At 38.7% G+C, this 13,684-nt stretch overlaps 1 protein-coding gene across 1 annotated transcript in view; it reads left to right on the top strand.

Annotated features, from left to right (window-relative positions):
* Window positions 1-13,684, top strand: part of LOC132306136 (histidine-containing phosphotransfer protein 1-like) — a 46,947-nt gene that overhangs the window by 22,454 nt on the left and 10,809 nt on the right. Inside the window, exon 5 of the mRNA XM_059803382.1 lies at window positions 11,380-11,452. Coding sequence (XP_059659365.1) covers window positions 11,380-11,452 — 73 coding nt within the window. The remainder of the gene's footprint in view (window positions 1-11,379; window positions 11,453-13,684) is intronic.

The following is a 13,684-nucleotide window of genomic DNA, read 5'->3' as shown; positions in this document are numbered from 1 at the left end:
ACCTCAATGCCGAGAAAATACTGTAGTTTGCCAAGCTCTTTAATTTCGAATTCTTTCACTAAACACTTCTTTAAATTCTCCATTCCTTCCAAATCGTCACCTGTCACTATAATGTCGTCTACATATACTAACAATGCAGTCACTCACCCTGAAGCCGAGTGCTTTACAAACAAGGTGTGATCGCCTTGGCTTTGTTTGTATCCCATATCGAGCATTACCTTGGCAAACCTTCTAAACCAAGCTCTTAGAGACTGTTTTAATCCGTACAACGCCTTTCTTAACCTGCATACCACCTGTCCTGTATTCGAACTAAACCCCGATGGAACTTCCATATAAACCTCCTCCTTGAGATCACCATGTAAAAAGGCATTTTTGACATCGAATTGCTGTAATTTCCAGCCCAGATTAGCAGCCAATGACAACAACACTCTAACGGTGTTCATCTTCGCAACAGGAGCAAATGTCTTAAGATAATCTATTCCATACGTTTGGGTATAGCCTTTAGCAACTAACCTTGCTTTGTACCTCTCCAATGAACCATCTACATCCCACCGGTTTCTTCCCTCTCGGCAATTTCACCAAGTCATATGTCTTGTTCTTCTCAAGTGCTTCCATTTCGACCTTCATAGCATTCTTCCAATTCTCATTACCTAATGCCTCGGATATGGTTTTGGGAATGGAGATTGTGTTTAGGCTTGTGAGAAAGGCTTTGTGGTTATGGGACAGATTCTTGTATGACATGAATAAGCACAGAGGGTGTTTGGTGCATGCTCTAGTTTTCTTTCTAATAGCAATGGGAATATCATAATCACTTTGATCAAGAACTTCAATGACACCATATTCATTAGAAATAGGTTCAGTAATTACCTCGCTAAGTCCAAGAGTAGGGGTTGATTTGGGTGATTGAACCTGCACAGATTAAGTGATTGGTGCCCTTCTTGAAAAAACCAGCAGTGGACGAGTAGAGTCTTGAATTTGGTTTCCCTTTATCATCTCTTGTGACTTGGGTGTATGAGGCTCGGTTTCAGGTTGTATGGATTTGGACTGAATGTTTGGCTCAGGCTGGACTAGCTCAGGTTGATCAACAAGAACGGACTGAGTGTCAATAGGAACGGACTGAGTGTTTGGTTGGACAATAGAGATAGGAACCGAGGAGGAGGACAATGGAAAATCAAGCAGAAAAAGATCCTTGTCCTTATCTTCTGTGAATGAGATCTCCCCTTGAAGATAAGGACGAGTAAAGTAATGATCTTCTTTGACAAAAGTGACATCAACTGACACATAGAATTTTCTTGTGGGAGGATGATAGCATTTGTACCCCTTTTGAGTGGAAGAATAGCCAATAAAGATGCATTGACAGCTCGTGGATAAAGTTTTCCCCTGTTTTGAGAATGCACATGGACAAAAGCAACTCAACCGAATATTTTGGGAACAAACTTGAAGCATTGAAATTAGGAAAGAATTTCGTTAAAATTTGCATAGGACTTTTAAAATCAAGAACCTTTGTAGGCAATCTGTTTATCATATGAGTAGCAGTTAAAACCGCTTCCCCCCAATATTGCTTAGGAACATTTTTTTGAAACAAGAATGCTCTTGTAATAGCTAAAATGTGACCATTCTTTCGTTCAGCCACACCATTTTGTTGGGGTGTGTTAACACAAGAAGATTTATGTATTATGCCCTTTTCTCGGAAATATGGTGAGAGAAACTGATTAAAATAGTCGTTAGCATTGTCAGAACGAAATCTTTTTATTTCAGTACCAAATTGTGTTTTGACCATGTTGTAAAAAATAGGAAAGACAGAGCTCATATCAGATTTATTTTTCATAAGAAAGATCCAAGACACACGAGTGCAATCATCAATGAAACAAACGAACCACCGAGCCCCAAAAATGTTAGAAACAGTGGACTATGAATAAGAGTAAATGGAACAGATGTTCTTTTATCGCTTATTGGAAAAGAAGCACGTTTGTGCTTTGCAAGTTCACAGACATCACAGTGAAAATTTTCAACATCTAATCCTTTGAACAATAAAGGAAACATAATTTTATGGACTCTAAATGACGGGTGACCAAGACGGAGGTGTTGAAGCCAAATCTTGTCTTTATTGGATTTAAAAGACTCTGAAAGAAATGATAATGGTGAGGAATTCGCAACACTAACTTGACCACTAGGTTCTTCAAGATGGTAGAGACCATTCCTTTCTTTAGCATGTCCAATCATCCTCCTCGTGCCCTGTTCCTGAAATACACAATGAGAGGGATAAAACACCACACTGCAATTAAAATCTTTAGTGAGCTTGTGGATTGACAAAAGGTTGGTAAATAATTTTGGTACATGGAGAACATTTCTAAGTGTGAGGGTTTTGCTTATAAAAACATCTCCCTGACCAGCCACTGTTGTCACAAAACCATCGGCTGTTGTTATCTTCCTATTGCCAGGACAAGGTGTATATGAGATAAATTTTTGTGACGAGTGGGTCATGTGATCTGTAGCTCCTGTGTCAATGACCCAGGAGCTTGTGGTGGATATATCCGAGACTTAAAAAGTATGAGCAGAGGAAGATATACCTGAGAACGCCAAAGTGCAAGTACCTGTTGTAGATGGTTTCTCCAAAGATCCCAGCAGATTTTTCAATTTCTCAATTTCCTCTCTATCGAACTCAATAGATGATTCTTGAGATTTACCTTCTCCAGCCTATTGTATATTTGCCATATACGCCTGCCCCTGTCCCTTTGGCTGTTCACCTTTGGCCGTCCAATTTTTGTTTGCCATCTCTGGTTTGCCGTAGAGTTTCCAGCATTTGTCCCTAGTATGGCAGGACTTTTTGCAATATGTGCACCATAGGGAACCTTTATTGACTGTCCTTGTAAAATCTGCCCACTTGTTGTCTTCATTAGATGGCTGCTCCCGGCCAAAGTTCCTCACATTTGTGGCTTTTGTAACCAAGGCCGAACTGTCCACTGGGTTATTCTCAATCATAACTCCTCTTCTTCTTTCCTCAGCACGAACAATTGCAATTGTTTCATTAAGTGATGGCAGATCTTCTTTTCCGAGTATTTAGACTCTTACTGCATCAAATTCAATGTTCAGTCTTGCAAGAAAATCATAAGTTCGGTCTTTTTCGACAAACCTCTTAAGTAGGGCTGCGTCCTCGCTGTATTTCATTTGAATGCACTGGTAATGATCCATCTCTTGCCATAAGCTCTGCAAGAGATTGGAGTACTTTGTGATTGATCGACTTCCTTGCTTGGTGGATGAAATCTTGGTCTTGATTTCATAGATTTGTGCAGCATCCCGGACTTTAGAGTAAGTCTGCTTCACGGCCTCCATATTTCTTTGGCTGTGTTAAGAAACATACATGTATCACTGATTTTTGGTAACATAGAGTTCCATAACCAAGACATCACCATAGAGTCTTGTTCATCCCAAGCATCAAATTTGGGATCCCCTTTGTTAGGCCCAGTACCAAGTAAGTGACTCAGTTTGCCTCTTTCCTTCAAGAACGTGCGAACCAATTGAGACCACTTTAGATAGTTCTTCCCGTTCAACCTGTACGCTGCCTGGATGTTCTGCAATTCCCCTATTGGAATCGAGTTGCTGCCTTCAGTCAAAGGAACCTCCGAGGTAGTCGTAGTGTTGCTGTTGTTGGCTATTTCTGACATGGTCTTTTGGTAAAAGGGTTACGGTCTTGAGGAGTGATAGTGTGGGGTTGGAGATTGATAATAATCAGTCCAGCGATATGAGAGTTTGCAAGACCAGAAATACAATTCCCAGAATTGAGCCTACTGCTCTGATACCATGACACAAATTGGGCTGAAATTCAATTGTTTGAAATCATAATGAAATTACACTGTTATATACACTTCAGAGGATTTAAATTTGGAAACTCTAAAACTAGGAAACTGTCTAATCCTAGAGTACTAATTCCCTAAAATCAGGGATTACAATGACTAAAATATTACAAGATCTCTTAGCTAATTATTACAAGATCTCCTAGCTAATTACAGCTATACACACTCGGTTTCCTTAGCTAATTACAGCTATACACACACGGTTTCCTTATTTATAGAACTGAATTTTCCACAATATAAAAAACCTTTTTCTTTTTATTTGTTGTTAAATAAACTTTTATTTTCAATTTATTCCAAAAGAAAACCCTAAAACAAACTTATACATATATACATGTATATAGGAGGAAATCCTAACACAAGCCGCCCGTGGAGACCAAACCAAAATTTTCAAATTATTCCAAAAGAAAACCCTAAAACAAACTTATACATCTATACATAAGAAGAAATATAAAAAGAAGGAGAGAATTGTGTAAAGGCTTGAATGAGATGAATTACTCATTCACATCTCCAGTATTTATAGATAAAAAGAGCACATGTTCATATTATAAGAAAGGAAAGTAAATCAAATCTAAATCAAATCACAACATATTCTAAAGCATATTCTATAGCATAATCAATCTTTGCTAATATGGTAAGTCATTTCATAAATCGTGGCTATCATATATGCTAATATATGTATAGTGAAATCTCTGCTATTATGTAAGTCATTCCATAAATCGTGGATATCATATATGCTAACACTCCCCCTCAAGTTGGTGCGTGGATAACTGAGACGCTCAACTTGGACAATGCATCTTCAAACACGGTCTTGCTAGCACCCTTCTTCAGAATCTACAAGTTGCAGAGTGAAAATCTGACTAGCGATGATTTTCTCTCAAATGAAGTGCCAATCAACAAATAAAAAATGTCTCCTCGGTCCGTAAACAACCAATCATGTCTCCTCAGACCGTAAACGACCAACAATGTCTCTTCAGACCGTAAACAACCAACAATGTCTTCTCAGACCGTAAACGACCAACAATGTCTCCTTAGACCATTTCCCTTTATACACATGTTTAAAACATGTAGATGGAAGGATCAACAATGTCTCCTTAGACCATTCCCCTTATACATATGTTTAAACAATGTAGATGAAAGAATCAATAATGTCTCCTCAGACCAATAAAAAGAAACAACTATGTCTCCTCGGACCATTTTTGAATGGGTGGTGCCAAACTCGCAATGCCTTCATTGAGGTTGGACCACCCTGCCTACCCGATACCTCCCGGATGGGCGATGTCACCTTAAACCATTCCCGAATAGGTGGTGTCGAACTCGCAATGCCCTCATTGCAGTCGGACCACCCTGACTCTGATACCAAGAAGAAATATATAAAGAAGAAGAAGGAGAGAATTATGTAAAGGCTGAATGAGATGAATCACTCATTCACATCTCTAGTATTGATAGATAAAAAGAGCACATGCTTATATTACAAGAAATGAAACTAAATCAAATCTAAATCAAATTACAATATATTCTAAAGTATACTGTATAGCATAATCAAATCTATGCTATAATGGTAAGTCATTCTATAAATCGTGGCTATCATATATGCTAACAACATATTTATATATACATGTATATAGGAGGAAATCCTAACACAAGTTGTCGGAGACAAAACCAAAAGATTTTGAACAAAGGTAAGAGAGAGAGAGAGTGAAAAGACTTATTGGTCATTAACTTGTAGCGACCAAACAACTGACCACCATGGTCGCTGGCAGAGACCAAAGAGGTTGCCCTTGGCGGCGACCATCGTCCCTGAAGGGCGACAGCTCGCTGCCGGCGATTCCTTGATACCCCGTTTCTCTCTTTATTCTCTCCATTCGGGTTCTCTCTTTATTCAAGTTAAATCGGTAGGAAACCAACACCTTCGAGTACCACCTAAGAAAATCTAGTCGTTGGATTGATGATCCGACTTCACCAAGTAAACTCCTGGCATTTGATCGTCAAATAACAATATAATGGCAGTAACCCTTGATTTGCCATATCCCATAATCCGAGAGTCGGATCTTAAATCCGACTACACCATTGCATTCAGGAGGTCAGAAAACCCCCAAATCCACCTTAGGGCATTGCAATTGGGAATAATGGCAAAATTATAATTTTCCCTTGTCTCAAAATCTAACCGTGTGATTGAAAGTCTTACTTCACGAATGAACTGAGAAGGTCTGAGAGACTCAAAATTCACTATAGTCACCCATCATTCCTCACCTGAGGAAATCGGGCCTAGTGGCAAAGTTACATAACTGGAAATCCGATCGTTAGATTAAAAATTTGACTTCACCATTCTTCTTAGATTATCCAAGAGACATGGTATTGACCCATCCATGGGTCTAATCTATGTCGGGACCCACTTTTACCAACATAGGAGTAAAACGATCATTTAAGGAAATACTGACTATTAATTCGTCGATCCGACTGCGCCACGACGCTCAGATTGTCCAAATCCAATAAGATAGTGGCACAGATCATGGAAATTTGGCAGTCAAAATTTTGACGGTCGAATGGCCCTCGCCCCGGCAGTGCCACATAGGCACCATGCAATCAAGATACCGTCTCATGGTCAAAGTTGACTTTAAAAAGTCAAAGTTAGCTTTAAAAAGTCAAAGTTAGCTTAAAATAGCAATTCTAGTGCCATATGGGCGCCACATAGTCAATGTTGGCCAAAAAGCCTAGGTAGGCAAGTCAAAATTGGTCAAAACTGATCAAATTAGTTGTAATTGGTCAACGTTGCTCAAAATTGAGCTAATTAGTGAGAGTCCTCATTCATAGTGAAAAGTCACAAAATTAGCCTATTTTGCCTCTGTCCTCATCACCCTGGTGAGAATACATCAAAATTAGCCTATTTTGTCACTATCCTCATCACACAAGCCAATTTTAGCCTATTTTGGAGGTGTCCTCATCACCCTGTTGAAAGCATGAAAATATAAGCCTATATAGGAGGTGTCCTCATCGGCTTGATGAGGACACAACAAAAATGACTAAAAATTAGGAGAGAGAGGACCCTAGTTGTGGCCACCTTGCCCCTCATTAATTGTCTTTGATTATTTCCACTCCATTCTTCTGTAAGTAGCCCCATAACATTTCATCCAACATCCATTCTCTCTCTACAAGCCTTTGTAATGCCTATATAGCTCTAAGAGAGTCCCTCTCCAAAACCCCACTCTCTCTAGCCATGTAGAGAAAAACATTAGCCAAACACTCCATTTCTTGCATGCATTTCACTTGCCCATCAAGGTACTAGATCTCTTCTTTCTAGAATTGGTTTAGTCCTTAGGCGACGTTACATTCACAAGCATTATGAAAGGTAATGTAAGTAACTGTACTTGGTACGGGTGTCTTGGGGTGCCTAACACCTAATCCAAGTGAAAGCCAACTCCCAAACCCATCGATTTGATTCACGTCGACCAATGGAGAGTCGTACTAGTGCCCACACTATATTTCATTCAATTTTTGCTCATTGGAGCTCCCTTAGGTGACCTAGCACACCAAAACTCGATGTTAGATAGCGACTCCAAACACATTGGTCCTATCCATCCATATACCACATTAACACCTTCCACCTCTGTCACATTTAGGTTCATGATTTTCCTCCAGCTAGCTACTTACTCCATGTGGGGGAACGGCACCCGCGGGTCTGGGCAGAAAAACACGGACGAGACAAAAAGGTTAGTGATGGACTAACTTAAAAATGGCAGTTAGCCAATGTTACAGGGGTGGCTGAATATAATTTGAGGTCTTAGGCCAAAAATATGAACGTGGCCTTTATGATGTAATTTATTAAAAGACCACAATCTCACACATATCCTTTTCTTTTTTTTAAGTCAATAAGGCCTATTTGGTATGCAGGAATGGAATGGGTATTCCATTCCAACCATTCGCTTGTTTGGAATGACGTTTATAATGGGAATAACCATTCCCTTAGAATGAAAATCCATTCCACATCTAAATCGATGGAATGAAAATTTTGGCCACCGCCACCGCCTTTCACCACAACCACCGCCACTGCCTTTCATCACAACCACCGCCTTCCGCCCCCACCACCGCCGCTGCCACCATCCTTCACCACTGCCACCACCGCCGCCACCACCTTCCACCATCACCACTTTCACCACTACTATTGTCACTGCTGTCGTTGCCATCGCTTCCACCACCACCGTCTTTCATTGCTGCCACCACACCACCGCTACCGCCTTCCACCGCCACCACGGTCATCACCACCTTTTGCCACTGCCACCACCTCCTTCTGCCACCTCACTGCCTTCCATTGTCACCACCACTTTCCACCACCACTATCGCCTTCCATCACTTCAACCGCCATCGCGTTCCACCACCACCACTTAAAATGGTGATTATCATTTCATATTTGCTAACAAACAATAGAATGAGAATGACTATTCCATTCCATTCACAGGTTAATTCTATTCCCATTCCATTTCATTCCCGTATACTAAACTAGGTGTAATATCTTTTTCTTTCACCATTGTATATTCTTCTAATTTTTTTTTAGATGATTTGGTTGTTCATTTGTTGAATTTTAACCTAATTTTTTTGATATGTTTTGATTATTAGTTCTAACAAATTTATCAAGAGCTCCCTTTTGAAATTGAATTAGTTTATCTATTCTCCACTTGTTTTAAAGTTTTTCATATCCTGATTCATACTTTTTATTGAAGCAAAAATCTACATGATCCGGAGCCGGTGACGATTCCTGCAAGACGAGAGAAGTGATGACTGGCGTGGTGCTGGCCAGGTGCACTCCGATGGTCAAGTTAGTACTTGATGATTGAATGTCCGATAAAGGATTAAATATGGGATTTATCGCCTCCCTTTTTAGGTTGACTGATGACCTCTTTTAAACTTGTCCATTACGGATTTAAGAGTCATTGGAGAGGGTAATAGTTGTTATTTCTATCTCCTTAAGTTTATCCATGCCCTTTGAGTCTCCATGTCACTTGGAATTCTTATCTAGTCGAATATTCCGTATCAGTAGCCCCCCATTCCCGAAATCTTGCTTGTTAAGCGTCGGGAATGCCAAGTCCTTCCAAGCTAAGCATGCTTGATGATTACTTTCTTGCCCCTTTTAATATGGGAGTGGATTTGCTCAAGCTTTGTGAGCTCACCCTTTAATAAGGGAGTAGTTAATCCCTCGTCTCTCTAGTAAATGAAGAAAGCTTTAATTATCTCACCCTTCTGTGTAGAGGGAGTTGTCTGATTCTAGTAAACCTTTAATAAGGTGTAGTCGGCCTCTCGTCCCTTTAATAAGGGAAGTAGATTAATACGAGTTTCACTCAGCTCGTCTCTTTAATAAGGTAAGTAGATTAATACGAGCTTCACTCAGCTCACCTTTTAACAAGGGAAGTAGATTACTATGAGCTTCACCCAACTCGCCCTTTAACAAGGGAAGTAGATTACAATCACATCACTCTCTCTTGAGAGTACTCAATCAATTTATATGGTTTGACTGAATGAGTGTCTTGTTGGAGTTTTCTTGTACGCTCATTATGGTGTGGGGAACCCTATATTCGGTGTCAACCATAATTTCTTTGGAATTAGTACATCGTTTCCCATAGATGCCGCCAACTGTTGAAGCAAAAATCTGCACGCTCTGGAGCCGGTGACGATTCCTGCAAGACAAGAGAGAAGTGATGACCGGCGTGGTGCCGGCCAGGTGCACTCCGATGGTCAAGTTAGTATTTGACGATTGAATATCCGATAAAGAATTAAATATGGGATTTATCGCCTCCCTTTTTAGGTTGACTGATGACCTCTTTTATAGAAGCATTAACGGTAGTAGTCTTCTATCACAAAACAAATTTACTTTCCTTATCCATTACGGATTTAAGAGTCATTGGAGAGGGTAATAGTTGTTATTTCTATCTCCTTAAGTTTATCTATGCCCTTTGAGTCTCCATGTCACTTGGAATTCTTATCTAGTCGAATATTCCGTATCAGTAGGCATACTCAATAATATAAATAAAACTGGACACAAAATAATTTAAGTTAAAGAACAATAGAATCTGATGGTCCAATGGTCTAACAGATTATTCAATCCTTTTATTGCTATTTTGTAATTTCCAATAAACTTATGACACCCAAGTAAAAAATATTGTAATGGGTGGAGAAGGAAAAAAATGTTGTGAAAAGAATGTTGTAATGAGAGAGGAGGGAGACGGAGAACCTGTAATGAGATTCAAAGTGGATGATAAAAATAAAAAAAAAACGTTGTAGTGAGAACTTGAGGAGTAAGAGAACAAAAATAAATATTAATATGAGAAGATGGAAAGCTTTACCATTTCCCACAATTATGGGTTAAATATATAATTAATACTGCTCGGGTAACTACAGAGGAGTAAAAAAAAAACATGATACGAGGAGAGAAGGAAAAAAAAAAAGAGGTGGGATAAGGAAAGAAATAAGGAGTTTTAATAGAAAGTGGAATGAAAAGTTTTAAAATTAAAGGAATTCTTTGGGCCTAGTCTACTATTGATTGGGGTCTAATAATATAAGGAAATATATATTTTTTATTGGGCTCTAGTAATATAAGGAAATATTTTATTTAGAAAATCTATGTAAGGAAATTAAATCTTAGGGGCCTAAGGCGACCCGCCTAAGGCTTGAGCCGGCCCCGCCTCCCTTTTTTTTTTTTTTGGGGGGGGGGGGGTTGTGGTGGTGTTGGTGGACTAGTTACAACCCTAGTTTTAGTGTTATTTACATGTTTCCCTTAGATTCTAACTTGCATCCTTGTACCCATTGCACTGAACCACAATTGCACCTTAACAGACTCACTTTGTGGTGTCTTGAAAAATGCGTATAATTTACTTGAATGAATACTATATGTTAGCACGACTATTATTCCGTAATACTCTAGTTGAATCATAATCAAAGACCAAGTCAATCTCAAGTTTTTCACTCTCCATATATATTCCGCTTCCACTCTGTAATGGAAATGGAGCTCTAATTTCCATGTTTCGCTCAGTTAGCTCTTGTGTCTTAGGTGAAGGCAAGGATGATGATGATGATGAACTCTTGTGACTTACGTCAAGGTTCTCCTGTGTTTTAAACATCCTGATCTATTGTTGCAGTTCAATGATATTGCTTTATATTTGTGGGAACTAAAATTAAATGCTGGAAACCAGATTACCTATTAGCAGTTATAGCATGTGTCATTGATGACCTTTTGACCAATAAATATCTATCCTAGAAACCATGTGGACAATTAAAAGAACATCGAAACCATGTGGACATGGTTAGATTTAATTTTTATTTAATCATCCATTTTTTATTAGTTATTTTCATCCATTATTCTTTCAATTAAATTTTCCAATATCTTCATGTTTTTAATGACCTAAAGACATCTGAATTATGGCACTATAACCTTTTTTACCCTTTTGGGTCACTTTCGTCTTATGTAGACCTGTTTCTATCTAGACATTTGATTTACTGGATCTTCCTTTTCCTTCTGGCACCAATGTGATCCTTTCAGTTGCTCTCGGGCTTTGAATTCGACAAAGAATGATTTTTCTCGATTGCGAAGAGATTTGGAGACCATTGTTCAGGTACTATACAGTGGTGAACCAGTAATGCTGCACATTTATTATTCCTTTACAGTCTCGTAATAATCTGGAACTTAAAAGGTTGTATTCCTTTTTGGTATTAATAGTGAATTAGTATAAAAGCTTCATTCGTGGGTCACAATAAAGGATGCTATTCAATATATTGTCCTGGCAAGTTCCCTTGATAAAATTATCTAATCTAATGATCAGACCCTTTTCTTTTGTTACTTTGCACCTCTAGAATGATGGTGAAAGAATGATTATCATCATAGATTTAGTGTTATACATAGGTCAGATTGATCTGGACTTCTGTACTTTGCTTCATTGGTTCATTTGTTTATTTGTAAAATGGTATCATTTGTAGACCATCCTCTCTCTCTCTCTCTCTCTCTCTCTCTCTCTCTCTCTCTTGGTTCAAAAAGTTGTAGGCCATTCTCTTTTAGAACTAGTATCTGCTAATCTACATAAACTCGAACACAATTATTACCTTCAACTGCAGAAACTGACAATTAAACTTGTGCCTGACAAACAAACACAACCTCCAAAAAAGAGAGAAAATCAAGAAGAAATTGTAAAATGTTTATAGCCATTAGCTAGCATGAAACTTGGAGTATACCAATTGAAACATGTTAAAGTCTCCCACTTGTGAACCTTTTGTGCACTAACATATAGTAGCTTGGTTGATGCAAAACCAAAAGAGAGAGGAAGAAGAAAATAAGAAGAATCGGGAAGAAGCAGCAAAATAGGGAGGTGATTACTATATGCAATATTCAATAATCAATTCATCAAAAAAGGAAAAGCCAATGTATTAAACCCTATATGTCATTGTCATCATCATCCTAGCCTTAATCCCATGTGAATGGTGCTGTCCACAAAAATTCTCCTTTTCAACTCTTTTATATTACAAGCTATCTCATCCATAATATTTAACTTTTAAAAATCATTTTTAATAATTTCATCCATCGTCCTCTTTGTCTCTTACCTTTAAAGAAAACTAATCTACCTCTTCTTACTTGTGCATCTATATAGGTATTCGTTGTATGGGTCCATACCATCTGAATTTACTTTCTCTTATTTTTCCCTGATGGATGGCACTTCTAAGCAATGCTAATATATGGCTTAAATTGGATTAAGTTATTGAAATTATAAATTACCACACCGCACGAGCAAGAAATTGGAATACAATGGAAGTGAATATACAAAAATTATTGCACAGGGTGTGGGCATTTAGGTGCAAAAATAATGTGTTGTATGGTGATTGCAAAAAGAAGAATATAGTAGAAAATGGAAAAAATAAGGGAGCAACTGGGCAAATAATCAATAATGGAGGTTGGTTGAAATAGGACTCTTTGCATCTGTTCCTTACCAAAGTGCCGTATAGTTTCTCGATTAAAAGAATGCTCCAAAAGTGGCTTGGGAAGTTGAAGAACTTTTTTCTCTGGTTCATTGGCTAACGAGCTGAGCTGGACTTGTTGCTGAACTGATCTAGTTCTGGCCTGGCTTCGTATTGGGTTGGCGGTAAATTGGCTCCAAAGGTGGTTGGACTGTATTTTCTGAATTGGACCCGGGTCAAATCTAGGTTGCAGTCTGGTGAATTCTGTGTCAAATTTGGAAAAATACTCAAATCATTGCAACGAGATTGATGACCCTTGATAATGTTGTGCAATTCAAATTGTGGTGATGACAACGGCTGACAATGTGCAATAACAAAGCTGAGGTGTCACGCCCCGAATCCCAAGGGCCCGATTTGCAATGAAAAAAAGGATAAAAGAAACGAAAGAATAAAAAAAAAAAAAACAAGAAAAGAAAATCAAATCTTAATTATCAACACCCTCAAATCTAGCATATGAACGCATACAAATGTCATCTTACAAGGATCAAGCGTTGCCACAATCATCACCCATCAAATGCATCATAAAACAGCCTCTAAACCACTCTTCAGCACAGTTGGACCGGTCCATAAATGTTGGACCGGTCCAACTGGACCTGTTCCACATTCCAGCACAAACAACACCCTGTTAGACCAGTCCAGGATTGTTGGACTGGTCCAACCTGACTAGTCTTGAAAATCCTGCATCTCTCAATCCCCATTCTCCCTCCCAACTCAAGGTCTAAGCCACAACTCATATGGGACATATACAAAATCCTCTAAAACGATCACTTATGATTCAAATGCAATTAATAGCATGGCAAATTCTTCATTTACATTTAAATTTCAAATACACATGAAATGAA

This window comes from Cornus florida, unplaced genomic scaffold (assembly GCF_030987335.1).
Source record: "Cornus florida cultivar Cherokee Brave unplaced genomic scaffold, ASM3098733v1 CherokeeBrave_3.0.0_Hap2_Chr05, whole genome shotgun sequence".
NCBI lineage: Eukaryota > Viridiplantae > Streptophyta > Magnoliopsida > Cornales > Cornaceae > Cornus > Cornus florida.
This window is presented reverse-complemented; position numbering and strand designations above follow the sequence as displayed.